This window comes from Pempheris klunzingeri, chromosome 7, assembly GCF_042242105.1.
Source record: "Pempheris klunzingeri isolate RE-2024b chromosome 7, fPemKlu1.hap1, whole genome shotgun sequence".
NCBI lineage: Eukaryota > Metazoa > Chordata > Actinopteri > Acropomatiformes > Pempheridae > Pempheris > Pempheris klunzingeri.
The window spans coordinates 21278421-21292470 of NC_092018.1; the positions used below are offsets into that span (position 1 = coordinate 21278421).

The following is a 14050-nucleotide window of genomic DNA, read 5'->3' on the forward strand; positions in this document are numbered from 1 at the left end:
AATACCACACAAGTCTCTGATAACTACAGGACCATGGCCCAGTACCACAAAACACGTGGCAGAAGAAAACAGAATCTATGGTTCATTACCACAGAAACTATAGTAAACATCCCAAAATACCACACAAGTCTCTGAGTACCGGAGGAATTTACCACATGAACAACTGGTAGAGCGCAACAGAACCTGTTTGTCTTCGGCTGGTTTCTCTCCTCGGGGTGTCGTTCTTGTAGTACAGTGAAGAGACGCCTATGCCCCCCCCCACACACCTTTGCTTTTATGTGTGGCACACCCTGCACATCGTGCATAACCTGACTGGAATGCAGCACCATTCAAAAGAATGGGAGGGAACATTGTATACACAAAGGCTCATTTCACACACACTTTATCGGAAGACAACTTGTATGAACCATTTCCTGTGTTTTACAATATACTCTAAGCAAGAACCCCAGGTAAGAGCTACCTGAATACACGGTTATGTGCGCTTTAGCTTTTCCTAATTATTTAGAAACAAGATGAATCGTGTCTTAATGAGATTATCAGCTTGTTGTCTTTGATAGTTTGACTGTCTTCAAATTTAAAATATTCTCTCTGAGTCATGTTTGTTTGTGCCATCACATATGGAATTCTAACTTACGGCCACGATGGTGTACGTACGCTCAGCTATCATCTATTCATTTCTAAATGATCATTTTCTTGTGATTTCCACAGATTAGAAACATTTATGAAAAGTGAATGCCCAAAGTAGACCGATGTCTGAGACACCCATGTTGCTTCAGATGTTTGTTTGGTTCCCCTTGTGTCTTTGTGTTGCTGAGTTCACTATGCGTGCTTTGTTGTTCACTCAAACCCTGTTGGACCCCGTGGCACGTTCACACCCTCAGGGATCCAAAAAATGTACATATGACAGAAGAGATTTTGTAGCCCACAAGCTGAGCAAATGTCACTGGAGTCAAAACTATGACTTTACTATAGTACAGTAATAAACATCAGTGGTAAATATGTGTTCCATTCTTTAACAGTATGAGTTACAGCATGTTAGATGCAGTTGGACCTGCATGTTAAGCATTTTTCGGACCCTGTGCATTCTTCTCTGGTCTAGGCAGCGTTTGGTCCCTGTAATGTATATAACTGTAAGTATATATAAATGTTTATTTTGTGGATTATTATTTTTAGACTGCGATAGCCAGCATTTCATGTCTTGACCTGACCCTTAGGGTCGTAAAATGTACTCGATGAATCGCCACCAACCAAAGCAGCATTACAATTTAAATGTCCACCTTTTCTTTCAATATCTTGATGTTTGTGTAAAGAAAATCCACAGGTTTCCATTCTCCTGTCTCTTTTCTCCCTGCCTCCTTTTGCTCCTGCTTTGCAAGCATTGCAGTATTATATGTATCATATTTAGACTCGCTTTAGATCTGTCTATTTATTGATCTCCATGTTGGCGTTTGGTCTGACTGGTCTGTCTGGTGGTTCTTAAATGTGCAGATGTTCACACACATGTAGTTTTGTGCATATTTTAACTGTATTGTATAAGAGTGTTTATGAAATTGCATTGTTTCAATGCAGCAATCTCATAATGAAAGCCACACCATCATGTTTAATTTATCTACTGTAGGATGATGTGTGCAGATAGAGACCTGACAAACAGGAGTAACAGTGATCAGAGCAGGTGCTGCACTCTGTCCCGTGTGCCCACAGAACATCTGCAAGAACAGACTTAGTTCTTCTTCATTGCATCTCCTCTTTTTTCCTCACAAATCAAAACCAACCTGCTGCGCTACATTGGGCTGCATACCTTTACACCAGTTCCTAAGTACGTCTTTGATGATATGTGGTTCACCAATACCCCATTCGGCACACTTTGACATTCTAATGGAAACTCTGTTGTTACAGTACAATTGGTAGAATTAGTCTTGTAAGCTGGTGAGTAAACAGTAAGATCTTACTTTTCTTGGGCTGGGGGGGACTTCCTGACTCCACAGGAGTCAGGAAAAAATAACTTCTCAGTAGAGCTCAAGAGGTCATCAGGAGTCAGAGTCCAGAGCAGCAGAATCTTTAAAGAGAGAACACTCTATATGCACATTACATGCAGCCAGAGAGCTCTGAGCTCCACTGGACAGTACACCTGCTTATATTCCCTGGAAGGCTCCACCTGTTCCCCACCCATCACCCCATCAATTTACCATTCACATTGGTCTGCAATATTACACCCTTATATCTTCATTGGTCAAAATGAGTATTTTCATCTCTCATCTCTCATTCCTGCTCATCACACATGATGAGGGCTTTCTGGGGCCTGGGCATCTTCTTCTTCTTAATACTGTGTAGTACACATACGGCACCAATATCTTTTAAACCTGTCTTGTTCTTATTTTTTATCCAAGTTACCTCTGCTTTTTTTACACCCTTATTTCTTAAGTCTTTCTTGCAGCCTTTTTTTTAAAAATAATAATATTTGATGTAAGTGCACTTGGTTTTACACAAAGAACACATGCAGTGTAGTGAGGGTCACACAAAGGTTACAGCTGGTGCACTGAGGAGTACATACAACATACTTCTGAGTAATTGCTATCTTACTTCTCCTAATCTACTTCTTAGCAAGGTTGACAATACATCACACTGTACTTCAATACAACACTTATATGATACTTCACAATTCACAGATCAAGATCTTGATTTAGCATTTTGCAGGTTGATTTCTTCAGCACAACACAACACAACACTTGAAAATGTACACCACAGTAGTCGTGTCGCTGAGTCGGTCTGAATGGGATCCTACCATGTCATCACAGTACAGAGCAACGATGGAATGCTCAGCAGACAATAGGACAGGAAGATTCTGACTGCCTTTCATTTCATTTACATAAAGCCTAATGAGCTTTAGTCACTCTGATGCCATGACTGTACTCTGGTCTTGGCTGTGTGAAGAAAACCACTACTGATAATCATACAGCTGTTTTCATTTCTCTGATTATAAGAGAGGGGGCTTATTGGTGAAACCTGTAACTTCAGGTCAACAGCATTCAGCTGGGTAAAAGACAAACTGCTTTCATGTGCGACAGTCTTGACTGTTTCTCATTTCTTGATATACTATGACTTTATTCTTCTAAATGTTTTTTTTTTCTTGAAATATGATTACTTTACTCTTATGACATTACAAAATGACTCTCATAACATTTCAACTTGATTTTGTCATTATTATTGTGTCATTAGTTTAACTTGTTAAACACATTTCTGGTATTCAGGTATCACAGATGGCAGAGGGAAAAGCTGCTGGCAACTCCAGAGCTGCCAGGCGAAGACACTGGTGGCATTTGAGACAGCGATGGAGGATGCTAGGGGTGTTTGAGATCGACTCAGAGCACGAGTTCTACCGTCTGACCACCATGATGAAAGAAGGCATGCGTGCTTCCATTCAGAGCACTATGGACACACCACGCCAGGTGAAGAATGGAGTTTATAGTTGGCCATTGATTAGATTATGAACATAAAACACTCATAAACACCTCACCTTTTGCACAGGATACACTCACAGCAGAAGATTTCAAGTCAAAGGAAATTCACACCCATGAGGCAAGTTCTCATTTCCACCTTGTTTTCCTATTTTGATTACATACGTTAAATATTGGAGAAGAATATTCTCACGTAAACATAGGCATAAGCATGTGTACAACAGTGGCCTTTTCTTTATTCATTCTTATTTAACACGTATAAGGCAAACACTATGACATTTTCAAAGCTTCTTCGTTGCCTTCCAGGGGTTTGAGATGCAGACGTTTGCAGCATTAGTGTTTGCTAAACAGAGGCGTTCACTGGACATCACAGAGGAGGAATACAGGAGCTCCCTCTGCTCAGGCGGATGCTACCTCCAGTTTGTCAGCAACTCTAAGAGCAAGGCAAATTTCTTTGTCACGTGAGTACAGTCCTTTGCTACACACTGGAACCTTCCATCAACTAACCCTTTACCTCAGCTCGCCCTAACTCTAATCACCCAGCACGTCGTCACCCTGAAGGTTTAATACTCAAACTTGAACACAAGAGCACACACACAAAAGCATACACAGACACTGTACATTCTTCATGTACAGAATGCCTAGTATGCCTAGGATGCTCGTCCACACTGGACAATTCTGCACCTCATGCTTTACATCTAATTCTCAACTGAGTGGAGCAGTCGGGCTGGTGAATGTGTGTACAGTGGGCCAAATACCATCTGACAATCAGTGCGTTGTGTGCGCAGGCTTACACTGAGCCCTCATCAATACAGCATACGCATTACACAATTATTCATCCTGTGCAAGTTTAAGTTTAGAAATGGAAGACGGCACTGGGATTTAATGTTAACCGCTACGTTTTTCTCACACCTGTTCCAAAAGATTCCAAAATGATAGAGCAGAATATACGTATATACTTTTTTTTTGCAGGATACTGGCTGACTGAAAAAATGTCTTCTCTTTTTTGAAGTTTATTCCCACATTTAAGGATCTTCTAGACATTTTTCACGTTTCATGCTAATGTCTGGTGATAACGCTGTTCTTGATTTTAGGAATGATAAGAGGTTCTTCCTTAAGACCCAGAGCAGACGTGAGATCAGGTTTCTCCTCTCCAATCTGCAGGGATACATGGACCACTTGGAAAAAAACCCTCATTCACTGATGGTGAGGTTTCTAGGTAAGAGTAGCTCCAGTTAATGCTGCATTAGGTGGGTTTGGTTTTGAACTTTTCAGCCAACATTTAACAGAGAAGAGTAGGCATCTCCAGTGCTGACAGATGCTGGTAGCGACACTGACTGGAAAAATCAAAAGCAGTCCATAATTTAGTGACATTTGCTGTTTTTTCTGGTTTCTGCGGCACTGCCAGTAACCCAACTGCCAAGTAACTGACCTTTGGATCTCTGGGAATCGAGGTTCAAAAACACACACACACACACACACACAGCACATGCATTGGTGTCACAACCAAAGAGAATGAAACAGAGACCTCTGAGATTGTAGCTTTAAAGGAAAATGCCCTTATTTTGCACTTGCCCCCCCCCCCCTGCAGAAATTCTGAAAAAACAACATATGTCAAACCAGCGTGGGCCTTCTAAAGCTTTCCAAATAAACTCCAATTTTACATAAATAATTCTAAATACTTGCCTCAGAGTCCAAATGAGAGTAAATGCAGAAATTAGGTGTAGCTACTGGAGGTAACTGTTTAGGCATCTACATCTGGGGCAACTTGTTGGCTTCAATCTATTGTGGCTAGAAATATATGGTGTAGGTGTTGCTCTCCCTTTGGGCCCAATCAAAAGATATGCCTGTGTTTAGATAATACAAAAACCAGCGTCAACCTGTATTTGTTACATGGAACCTGAGAACCGATTGGTTCTACACATTTTTAGACCTTAGCAAGAACTAAAGGAAGTGAAGCAACTTCACTTATTAAAGCAGAGGTTCAAAAGCATCCTATCAAAAGACAAAGAAATAATATATATGGTTTACTTATATACATCCTCCTCTCCACTTTCCAGGTGTCCACAGGATTGTTATTCCGAATCAAACAAAGGTATTTTACAACTATTAGGTTGTTGCATTCACTCTATCCTCACAGTACCAGGACCTAAAATGCAGTGTTGTCTGTCTGCTCTGCAGAAGTACTTCATTGTGATGCAGAGTGTCTTTTACCCCGATGAGAGGATCAATATAAGGTACAATATCTTTTTTCCCTCATGTTTTATTGTGTATATTTTTTATATATTTTATGGCCGTATGAAAGCTGTCACGTTTTTGTTGCATAGATTCGATGTTAAAGGCTGTGAGGTGGGCAGATGGACAAACCCTGACACCGGAGGGAAACAAATAATAAAAGTGCTGAAGGACAATAACTTTGAAGGGCAGTGCATTGCATTAGGTAAATGTCCTCTTCCTGACACTCACTTACTATGTTTAGGTCTGTACTAAAGAATGATGTAGCTGAGTTATCTGTTTCAGCAGCAAAACACATCTTAGCCACATGCTGTCGACCAATGTAAAGGCAAACTAAACGTACATGGTTTTGCGTTTGCTTCAGGTCAAGAGAAATCCTGGTTTGTCAATCAAGTGAAGAAGGACGCTGCCTTCCTTCAGGAGCTTAATGTGCTGGACTACAGTCTCCTGCTGGCCCATCAGCCTCTGCACCGAGATGAGCTTGAAGGGAAGCACTCTTTGGCAGATCTTGTCCTTCGCACGACAAAGTAGGTTTCATATATGTATGCATATACAAGTTCAAAACCAATTACTGAGCAATACAGTGTATTTATTAATCTTTTTGTTGGCCCAATGTACTTGAAAAAGAAGCTTTTCACATATTTACGGGAAAATGAATATGAATGAATTTATATGAATGTGCTGTTAATGGAACTGGACACTGAATCTGTCCACTAACTATTGAGCTAGAGGTAAATCTGGAAGTGAATACTTGTTACTGCTTAATTGTCTACATCTGTCAAGCTTTCCATTCTACTTATAGTTTACAATGATGGTGGCAGACTCAAATTACTTGCCTCTCTGGCTGACTTTTATTCTCTCTCTCTCTCTCTCTCTCTCTCTCTCTGTGTCTCTCTCTCCATATATACATATATACATACACACTGTATGTATATATATATTAAACTCAAAGTGAACAAAAGGTTTTGGAATTGGTCCAGTAGATCGCTGCAGCCATAAGCCGCAAAACAAGCTACAATGGCTGCAGTAGCTGTTATCCTTTGGGGCAACTGCACCTGATCAAAGTATATCCAGTGGTTGTTTTTGCAAAATGACCAAGACTGAGGCAACATGCCCCAGCTCCTCACCAGGTGATGATCATGACTGTCCTTACCATTCTCAGATGGCTTAAGAAGCATAGAACCAAAGTTCTCCCAGCCATGGTTCAGAGCTGCATGACTGGGAAGCAGACTGTACAAAATGTATCCACCCACAAGTGATTAATAATGAAAGGAAAACATTAATATCAAAACTTTAGGCCATAACCCACATGTCAGCTCTTCCACTCAGTCTGCTGTTAGAATGATTTTTCCCCTGACGGCACGTTTTATTACAATCATCCAACAAAATGAGAAGAATTTATTCTTTCTGACACAAGTGATAAATAGAAGTTTACTCCTCAAAAACATTCTTTAGGGCAGGCACAGCAGACACTGACAGCAAAATTCAACCACAAAAGGTGGCACTAGAAGAGGCCTGGTGACTTTGGGACTGCTCGCAGCTCGCAGAGCTACTACAGTAGCTGCTGACTGTTTTGTCAAAGTCGAATCGTCCTGGCTGGGAAGTACAAGAAGTAGAAGAAAAATACATATCATCTAAAAGGAGTTCCTTTGGTTGACTATTGACAAACACCCCTGGGTAAACTCCTTCCTCTCCCAGGCATGACTGGACAAAGCCTATCATCATATGCTGGTTCATTAGATCTGAGGTCCTTTAAATCAGAATCAGAATCAGAATTACTTATTAATAATAATAATACCCAGGGGGAAATTGCTTTTTGTTACACACAGCTCCAAAAGAATAAGAATAACCTTCGAACACAAAAGTAATAATAATGATAATAATAATAATGATACAAATAATACCACTACTACTAATAATAATATATAACAACATGTACACTCTGAGTGAGGAGCTGTATTATATAATTATAATAATAATAACAATAATGATAATCAAGTGAGTCCAGGGTCCAGGGTCCTCTCCTCTCTGGTGGAACAGTTCACGTACTGGATGAAGTTAGGCAGTGCCTTTGCCATGGTGACACGGTTGAAGACAGAGATAGCAGTGAGTGCACTCAGGTGTAGAGTCTGTACCCGGGCTATGGCAGAGTAGATGACGTCACACGAACTAATGTCCAAATACAAGTCTCAGAACTGCAGGGAACTGTTTTTCAAATGTCTTTGTGACCAAAATTCTCAATCGTTGTTCAGCATTATTGAGCATAGTCAAAAACTCAAAAAATAACTCTCTCAACAGTCAACAGTCACTGAATCAGAAGCAAGAGAGAACATGTATCTCTGAAATAGGAAAAAGAAGAATTATTTATTATTCTGCAAGTCTGTAACCTGATTATTATCCAACCTGCAGACACTGCTCTCAACTTATTTCTGTACTCCTTCAAAAGACAGCTGCTCTCAGGAATCATTTTATATTTTTACATTTACCTTGGTGTGTACTGATGGGATCGTTGTTTGATGTCTGTGTTTTAAAGCTGAGCAACCTGCACATCTTTCCCATAGGTCTGTGGACTTTGATGATAGTCCCACACGGTCCGACCCCCCCACCACTGCATTACTGCAAGAGACCAGTGGTGTGGTGGTACCAGATGCTACAAACTGTGGGTCAGGGCAGCCACAAGCAGAGGGGATCCCCCTTCAGGAGATAAACCACCGCGCCAAAGAAACCACGACTGACTCAGAAGTGAGGGAATTCCATGAGCATCATCGCAGGTTAATGCCCAACTGCAAAAATGCCGTTCATGCGCTTGACGGGCCAGACCGACGCTACTTTGTGGGCATTATAGACATTTTTACTGTCTACAGTTGGAAGAAAAAACTGGAGAACCTGTGGAAAAGCCTCCGGTACCCAGGCAGGGCCTTTTCCACTGTCAGCCCTGCCAGATATTCACACAGGTTCTGTCAGTGGACACAGGGCCACACTCAGTGAAAACATTCATCACTTATATAGACAGCACCTGCTGCATGACCCCCGGTGTAAAGCAGATGGGGCTGTGTCACATTCTGTCTTAATCAGCTGCCAGACACAGGAGATCCCTCTCATGCCAGGTCTGCTTCAACAGCTCTGGGGTGAAAAGGCACTTTTCGGTTTAAGCACCTACGTCCATTGACAGTCAACATACATCAAATTTTGCTTTATAAACTTCGTAAACTTTACTGACCAGACAAAGACACTAATAAAATAATGGAAAGGCAGTTATACACATATAGCAAAACTAGTTTTCCTTTTCACGTTTCAGTAAGTCTCTTGTCCATAGGTACTGATACTGATAAAGAATGGCTTCATGTTTGTATAGTGGTTAATAGTAGTTAAAGCCCTCTGTGTAGTTTCAGAGGTGGCCACGTGCCAGGGGACTGGAGGGGCTGGTGGAAACTGATAAATAGACAAATACTGACAAACAATGTGTGCAGATTGTGGAAGTAGAAGCACCCCCCTCACCACCAACCCCCACAACCACCACCACTCTGCGATTTGATCATAAAGTGTTTCCAACACACCTCAAAACAGTATCTTCTACCTGTTATTCAGTAGTGGATTATATCTTCACAGGTATTTTTGTGAATACACACAGTCTACTGCCCATGATAAATGATTGTTGGGGCAAAATCATCGTTAAAATTAAGAATTTCCAGTCTGTGCGCCTCTGCATGGATGTTCTGGCCACAAATAGGGTTATCCCTTATCAGTTAATGATAGGGCATTTTCTTTTGTGAAACGGTGCGGGAGATGTCCTTCTTTTTGTTCCATCTTTGCACTCTTTTATTCTCAGTGCCAGTAGAAGCTCTGAGCAAATGGCTAAATACATACAGTATCTAATGTCACATGTATGCTTTTATTGTGAAAATGTAATAGAAAATGTAATAAATGAATGAATAAAATGTAACCAGGTCGGTGGAGCTTCTTTAGGTGCTATGGTACAGACGGACTGGACATTTTCTGTGCTATTTGGTCGGTGGATCAGTTTTAAATAAAGTGTGAGGGACAGTGTGTGTGTGTGTGCGTGTGTGTGTGTGTGTGTGTGTGTGTGTGTGTGTGTGTGTTGACCCGTCCAGCAGGTGGCGGTAATGCAGCTATGAGCTGGTATACCAACCGCCAAGGAGGAAGCCTTAGCTGTGCCTGTCTGGTCCTTACAAACATGGACGTGAATCAGAGCCCGTACTGCACTGTGTTGGATAAAAGGAGCCAGGAGAAATTCCTTTGCTACACACACAGAAAAAACGGATTATTTACTATTTGGTGAGTCGAAGGCTGTTGTAGTTTCCGGACGGAGAGAGCGCCAGACCAATTTCCATTTAAAGTCCGGCAGTTTATTCTTCCGGGTGCTCACCAGGGACAGAACTTTTAGTTTAGAACATGGACCAAGACGTAAACTTACTTAATGCTCTCCTTTAATCACGACGGCATACCAATATTCCCCCAAGCGTATTTCACACAGTGTCACCATGTTATAGTCTGTCCCAGTCTTCGGGTGAGACCTCTCCCTCTCTCTCACCGGGAACAATGAAAAGATGAAACTGATGTCAGACGCACTTTCTAAATGTGTGGACTGCACCGAATGGAAGAGTGACCCTCCAAAATCAGTAATGCATCCGAAAAAAATGTGTTCTCACGCAACGTTCACTTGTCTGTAAGCTAGGAAAACTAAAATTGAAGACTTTTCAAATGTAGTTTCGGTCACAATGAATTACGTCATGTGTTTAAGTCAACATGCTCTCAGTCATCACGTTCCTTTGTTGCTCTGCTGTAGTCTGACGGATGCTGCTGATGTCTGGAGCACAGAGTACACAGAAGACACACTGATCCAGTTTGTGAGTTTTCACCTGCAGACCGCCATCATTTTCACTGGTGCAGATCTTTGTTCCTGAGCTGCCACCGGTTGTTAACTGTGCCTGTTTGTTTAGAGACAGAGGTTTTCCTTGAAATCTACAGAGGACTACGTTCTTAAACTCAGGTGAGATTACACTTTGCGCTACATGAAATATTTCTAGCAAAGTACTAGAATCCAGTGGTGCCAGTGAAGCTGCACAGCCAGCAGCAGGACGCTGAACTCTCACATGTCAGCGTCCGTTTGAGAGCATACAGATGAAAATCAGGCTGAATATTTCCCTGTCGTTCCCTCAGGTCTGCCTGTGGCAGTGGGGACGCGTCTGTTGTGGTGCATGACACCAGTGTAAATGTCCAGGTGGGTCCAGGTGACCAAAGCGTGACCCTATCCAGGCTGGAAAGCCAACAGGCCGCAGCAGAACTGAAGGAGTTACTTTTCAGAATGGCCGACAGCCTCACTCGGCCTGACAGTAAATGTACTTTGTTCTTGTGACTCATTACAGTAGTTTGGACTTGAATGTGTTATGCACATTTAAAATTCACCGTCACTTTGGAATCAGTGCTGACTGTGTTTTGCCAATCCCCCCCCCCCCCCAGGTGGATCCCCCTCTGTCAGTCCGATTAAAAATCACCAAAGACTGAACGCAGGTACGTCTCAGGGGTCCAAACGGTTAAAATCCAATTTTTGTCCTTGATGACATTTTTGTCCCCCACGATTTTTATAGTTTCCGTTTGATTTACTCGTAAAATCTAGCGTCCTTTCACTGCCCAGCTACCAAAATCCAGGAGAGAAGAGTTGATAAACATGTTATATCCATCATCTGCATCAGTTATTACTGATACTGCAGTTTCCTGACATTGTTTGGCCCATATTTCAGCTCTCAGGCTGCGTACTGACCACGTCCTCAGTGTTATGTCTGTAAAATGATTTCCAGTTCAGTAGAACCGCTATGTTTCCATTCAATTACCTAAGGCCTTTTCTGATCCTTTAGACTAAATATGTCTATATTTGATAAAAATATTGACAAAAAAATCGCAAATAATCCAGAGGACACTGGTGCTGAACACGTCATCGAAGGGGCTTGTTATTGCAGCAATTTGTGACTCGTTAGGATATTTTATTATGTTTATGTTGATCATTTCAGGCTGCTGCTCTACCCTGTGCATGCTTTATTCCCAGGAGACCTCCTTCCTTAAACAAATACAATCTTGTGTCATTTACATAAACGAAGACATGAACCGAAAAGGGAGGAGTTGTTGACTGGCGGTTCGGTTCACACTGGCTTACGCTGATGATTCTATTTTTCCTCAGAGTTTGAGCCCAGACAGCAGCAGAAATGTGCTCCTGTGAAGAAACGACTTCCAGGGGCTTCACTCATCAACCCAGGGACTAAAAGGTACGTTGTGTCTCTCAGAAATCTCTCGTTCTGTCAATGCAAACCATCAACTGTTCATCCGCTTTTGCAGAAAGGTGCAAGCGACTGGCGTGGCCTTTGATGACGCTGATGAAGACTGACCCTTAAGACAACACAAAGACCCTCTACCCTCCACGCTCTCCCACTGCTGCTACACAACCAACACTGAATATTCTTTTAACCCATTATCACAACAACATTATGAAATGCAGATATTTAAAATCCCAGCAGTTTTTAATGGTGTTTTAATATCTGATGAAAATCTTATTCTCAGGCCTCCTTCCTGAATGATGCTGTAACTTTTATGGTATTATGTTATGTTATGTTATTAATTTCACCTGGAAATGAAATAAAGAATATGTTGCAACAAATTAGTTTGAAATGTTTATTTTCCAAAATCACGTATTTCGTGCACTCCAGGAAATGTCTTTCCTGTATATTTTAGATGTGTGTGGGCTAGATATCATGCACTTGTTCCTTCTTTTTCAGGGGCCCATCTCAAGATGTTACTGACTCGTGCTCCTAATCCATTTGGGAACATTGAAGTCCTTCATGGGCACATGATTCAGAGTTGAGACTTTTTTTCTTTACAAATTTAATGTGTTTAAGGCACGAGAGCTTGATTTTACTCCGTTAAATACTCATTCATCCAGTGACAATGTGTGGTGGAAAAATTAGTATTGCCCTGATTTTTTTTATTGCATTGCCCTGAAAATGCAGGTTTTACTGAAAACGGTCCATGTCACAGCCATAAAGTGCAGACCAGTGGACATAAGAGAGTCTCCTGAACACGTAGATGTAAGCTAAGGTCTCTATCTGGTGAAATGAGTGCTTGCTAGCAGGTAAGAGAAGTGCTCTGTATCCCTGGATTCTGGGAGCACTGCGCTCCCTTCCTGTGGAACCTCCTTCCAGTATGGGTTCAGGGGGCAGACACCCTCTCTACATTTAAGAGTAGACTAAAAACCTTCCTTTTTGACAAAGCATATATTTAAGGGCTGGATCAGGCCTTAGACCAGCCCCTAGTTATGCTGCTATAGGCTCAGACTGCCGGGGGACTCCTATGGTGCACTGAGCTCCTCTATTCTCTCTCCTCCTCTTCCTCTCCATCGTTATGTCTCATGTCAGCCAAATGTCTGCCTCTAACTTGCTATCTTCCCCGGAGCTTTTCTGTGCTTTCTCATCTCTCAGGTTCCTGTTGATCCTGTGGATCCTGGTCCTGGCCCTGCTGATGTGATTCTCGGGTTCCTGTGGATCCTGGTCCTGGTCCTGCTGATGTGGTTCTCCATCAGCCAATGGATGTGCGTCTGTCCAAGGCTACGTCCTTGGGAGCTGGATCTCTCCTTCATTGTGGTGCTCCCGGAGGTTTCTCTTTTCGTTTTTTGAGTTTTTCCTTCCCGAAGAAGGAGGGTCATAAAGGGCAGGTGATGCCTCGGACTGATCCATCGGACTGATCCATTGGCCTCATCGACTGCTGGACTCTTTATTAGATTGTTTGTTCGCTTACACTTCTTGTTTATTTCAGTGAACTGTGTAAAGCACTGTGAGACAACTCTGTTGTGATATTGAGCTCTACCAATAAATTGAATTGAATTGAATTGATTTTCTCTCTCCCTCTCTCCTCCTGTCATTTTAACATGGCAGTCAATGAGGCGTTCGGTCGGCGCTCCTGTCGCTCCGAGGCTCGTGGGACGCGCTGCGTGCGTTTCTGTGTGTTGTGAGTCACATGACTGCGTGTCCAAAGACTTAAGCTACATTTTGAGTGATAAACTGTGACTGTGGGTGAAACGGTTCGGCCAAACCAGCGAGTTAAAGACAAAAGTTTCATGTGATTTTTCCGCTCCTCCACACTCTAGCGATGACTTCACCCACTCTAGCGCGGCCACATACACACTCATGTAAAATGAGAAAAAGTTTTAAAATTTTTTAAAAGACGACTGATGAAGTTGTGAAAGTTGTGAAAAGAGATGATGAACGTTTTAAAGCTTCAATTGAGTTTCTAGCTAAAAGCATGAAGGAGCTGTGAGGGCTAGAAGTCGAAGATATCTTGTCTTGAGATATTTC

The 14050-nt window shown here is 42.0% G+C and overlaps 2 protein-coding genes across 3 annotated transcripts; both read left to right on the plus strand.

Annotated features, from left to right (window-relative positions):
• The first annotated feature begins 3251 nt into the window (after positions 1–3251).
• On the plus strand, positions 3252–8858 carry LOC139204243 (phosphatidylinositol 4-phosphate 5-kinase-like protein 1). Its single transcript, XM_070834225.1, has 9 exons — positions 3252–3446; positions 3526–3576; positions 3762–3916; positions 4550–4674; positions 5516–5550; positions 5637–5692; positions 5783–5895; positions 6055–6217; positions 8252–8858. The coding sequence occupies exons 1-9, from the start codon at positions 3258–3260 to the stop codon at positions 8676–8678; spliced, it is 1314 nt and encodes a 437-aa protein (XP_070690326.1). The 5' UTR covers positions 3252–3257; the 3' UTR covers positions 8679–8858.
• A 993-nt stretch (positions 8859–9851) lies between these two features.
• paxx (PAXX non-homologous end joining factor) lies at positions 9852–12321 on the plus strand. Of its 2 annotated transcripts, none has more exons than XM_070834347.1 (7): positions 9852–9986; positions 10498–10558; positions 10652–10701; positions 10872–11050; positions 11172–11222; positions 11887–11971; positions 12042–12321. In XM_070834347.1, exons 1-7 carry the CDS (start codon positions 9886–9888, stop codon positions 12088–12090), a joined length of 576 nt encoding a protein of 191 aa, XP_070690448.1. In that variant the 5' UTR covers positions 9852–9885; the 3' UTR covers positions 12091–12321. The 2 variants fall into 2 exon arrangements, with proteins under 2 accessions (XP_070690448.1, XP_070690449.1); XM_070834348.1 differs by having other exon boundaries at positions 10872–11044.
• Positions 12322–14050: the final 1729 nt, after the last annotated feature.

Bases quoted from the DNA above. Each gene is read 5' to 3' on its own strand.
- LOC139204243 (XM_070834225.1), top strand. From the start codon at position 3,258: ATGGCAGAGGGAAAAGCTGCTGGCAACTCCAGAGCTGCCAGGCGAAGA. The intron at 3,917-4,549 runs GTGAGTACAGTC...TCTTGATTTTAG, and splicing joins AAGGCAAATTTCTTTGTCAC to GAATGATAAGAGGTTCTTCC. The intron at 5,693-5,782 runs GTACAATATCTT...TTTGTTGCATAG, and splicing joins GATGAGAGGATCAATATAAG to ATTCGATGTTAAAGGCTGTG.
- paxx (XM_070834347.1), top strand. From the start codon at position 9,886: ATGGACGTGAATCAGAGCCCGTACTGCACTGTGTTGGATAAAAGGAGC. The intron at 11,051-11,171 runs GTACTTTGTTCT...CCCCCCCCCCAG, and splicing joins CACTCGGCCTGACAGTAAAT to GTGGATCCCCCTCTGTCAGT. The intron at 11,972-12,041 runs GTACGTTGTGTC...CCGCTTTTGCAG, and splicing joins ATCAACCCAGGGACTAAAAG to AAAGGTGCAAGCGACTGGCG.